We start from the raw sequence: 2,500 nt of genomic DNA, 5'->3' as shown, positions 1-2,500 counted from the left end.
AATGTAGAGTAATACCAGTAGTGTTTGACCTTGTAGGGGTTGTTGTTGTTGTTGTTGGTCTCCATGAGAAAAACTGCTTATAAATCATCCAGAATGAAGTATTTTGTAAATGTAAATAAATGTTTTCTTTTAGAGTTAGTTTAGGGGTAGGATTGGGGGAAGAGGACAGTATGTACAGTTTGTAGCGTATAAAAATCCATGGAAAGACCCCATAAAACATGAAAACCAACTGTGTGTGTGTGTGTGTGTGTGTGTGTGTGTGTGTTCATTTGTTTTCGTGTGTGTGTGTGTGCATGTATGAAATGTGTAATTTGTATTCCTTATGTTGTGAGGACCAAATGTCCCCACAAGTATAGCAATACCAGAAATGTTGACCTTGCAGGGACAATTTTTATATATAAGTATTAAGAATTTTAAGTGTGTGTGTGAGTGAGTTTTCATTTATTCTTTTGTTCATTTGTATGCATGTATATATGTATGTATGTGTGTGTGTGTGCATGTAAGTGTGAAACTTGAATTTCGTACATTTTGGGACCAAATATGGGTACCCCTAAGTATAGCATATTAGCTATACCAGTAATGTTTAACTTTGTGGGAACATTTTTCTATATAAGTATTAAGTATTTTAATATTGTTTCCTGTGAGGGTTGGGTTTAAGGGTAGGGTTGTGAAAGAAGTGACAGAGAGACTGGTATTCATCACATTATGGGGACCAAATGTAGAGTAATACCAGTAGTGTTTGACCTTGTAGGGATTGTTGTTGTTGTTGGTCTCCATGAGGAAAACGGCTCATAAATCATCCAGAATGAAGGATTTTGTAAATGTAAACAAATGTTTTCTTTTAGAGTTAGTTTAGGGGTAGGATTGGGGAAGAGGACAGTATGTAAAGTTTGTACAGTATAAAAAACTATGGGACCCCATAAAACATGAAAACCAACTGTCTGTCTGTCTGTCTGTCTGCCTGTGTGTGTGTGTGTGTGTGTGTGTGTGTGTGTGTGTGTGTGTGTGTGTGTGTGTGTGTGTGTGTGTGTGTAACTTGTTACTTATGTTGTTGGGATCAAATGTTTCCAAAGGTATAGCAATACCAGTAAATTAATTTTGACCTTGTGGGGACATTTTGCTATATATAAGTATTCATTAATTATTAAGTCTTTTAATATTGTTTCCTGTGAGAGTTGGGTTTAGGTGCCGGTAAATAAATTATACAGTTTGTACACTATTAAAATAATTACTTCCCTATAAATATAGCTGTATGTATATTCACATATTCATCTTATCATGGACACCACATGTATAGCCACACCGGTATTTGTGACCTTAGGGATTTTTGGTGCTGCTGGTCTCTATGTTGAAAACAGCTCCTAAATCATCCAGGATTTATTCTGTAAATGTAAAAATGCAGATTGTTACCTGTGAGGGTTGAGTTTATGGCCTGGGAGAAGAGGAGATAATATACTGTACAGTATAAAAACCTATGGGAAGAGCCAATCAAACATGAAAACTCAACATGTGTGTGTGTTTCAGGGATAACACGGGCTGAGATATCGTAAATGAGCTGTGCTGGCACTATTTGTTGGGCTCCATTAAGCACAAGTCATTATAAGTGTGTGCAGTTATTTATAGATAAAAGAGTCGATATGTGCTGTTATGTTCTGATGTTCCTCTCTGTCTTTCTGCTTCTCTTCTGCAGACAGCACGGCTCTGGACACGGAGGTCTTCTTCTGCTTTCTTATATAATTTTCCACCAGTTTCTGTGTTTGTTGGTCTCTGTCTGATCAAATGTGTGCTGCATGTTTGTTTTCTTGTTCTCTGTTTATTTGCTTTGTGTTGATGTTAATGAGAAGTAATGGTAGACAGGTAAACGTGTAACTGGCCAGAGAGGGATGGATGGATGGAAAAATGAACAAATAGATGGACGGATGGATGGATGGACAGACTAATAGACAGATGCATGGATGGATGGAGGGATAGATGAAGGGATGGACGGACAAAAAGCCGGACCGAAAGATAGATTGATGGATGCACTGATGGATGGAAGGAAAGATGGATAGATAGATAGATAGATAGATAGATAGATAGATAGATAGATAGATAGATAGATAGATAGATAGATAGATAGATGGACAGACGGATGGACAGACGGATGGACAGACGGATGGACAGACAGATGAAGGGATGGACGGACAAAAGGCCAAACGGATGGATGGATGGATGGATGGATGGATAAATAGATAGATAGATAGATAGATAGATAGATAGATAGATAGATAGATAGATAGATAGATAGATAGATAGATAGATAGATAGATAGATAGATAGATAGATAGATAGATAGATGGACAGACGGATGGACAGACGGATGGACAGATAGATGAAGGGATGGACAGATAAAAAGCCGAATGGATGGATGGATGGATGGATGGATGGATGGATGGACAGATGGACAGACTGACGGATGGACTAATAGATAGATAGATGCATAGATGGATAGACAGAAAAA

General features: G+C 37.8%; 1 protein-coding gene across 13 annotated transcripts in view; it reads left to right on the top strand.

Annotated features, from left to right (window-relative positions):
- Window positions 1-2,500, top strand: part of unc13c (unc-13 homolog C (C. elegans)) — a 328,781-nt gene that overhangs the window by 44,593 nt on the left and 281,688 nt on the right. For 12 of the 13 annotated variants that reach the window (XR_015514076.1, XR_015514075.1, XR_015514077.1 and 9 more), the window contains 1 exon segment: window positions 1,691-1,713. The exons of the other annotated variant lie outside the window; for it this stretch is intronic. Coding sequence is in view for 6 of the 12 variants with exons in the window: in NM_001441457.1 (NP_001428386.1) it covers window positions 1,691-1,713 (23 nt within the window). In the remaining 6 variants the exon portion in view is untranslated. 13 annotated transcript variants of the gene reach the window in all.

This window comes from Danio rerio, chromosome 18, assembly GCF_052040795.2.
Source record: "Danio rerio strain M-AB ecotype USA chromosome 18, GRCz13ab, whole genome shotgun sequence".
Classification (NCBI taxonomy): Eukaryota; Metazoa; Chordata; class Actinopteri; order Cypriniformes; family Danionidae; genus Danio; species Danio rerio.
The sequence above is the reverse complement of the archived record's forward strand: the minus strand, read 5'-3'. Positions and strand labels throughout refer to the sequence as shown.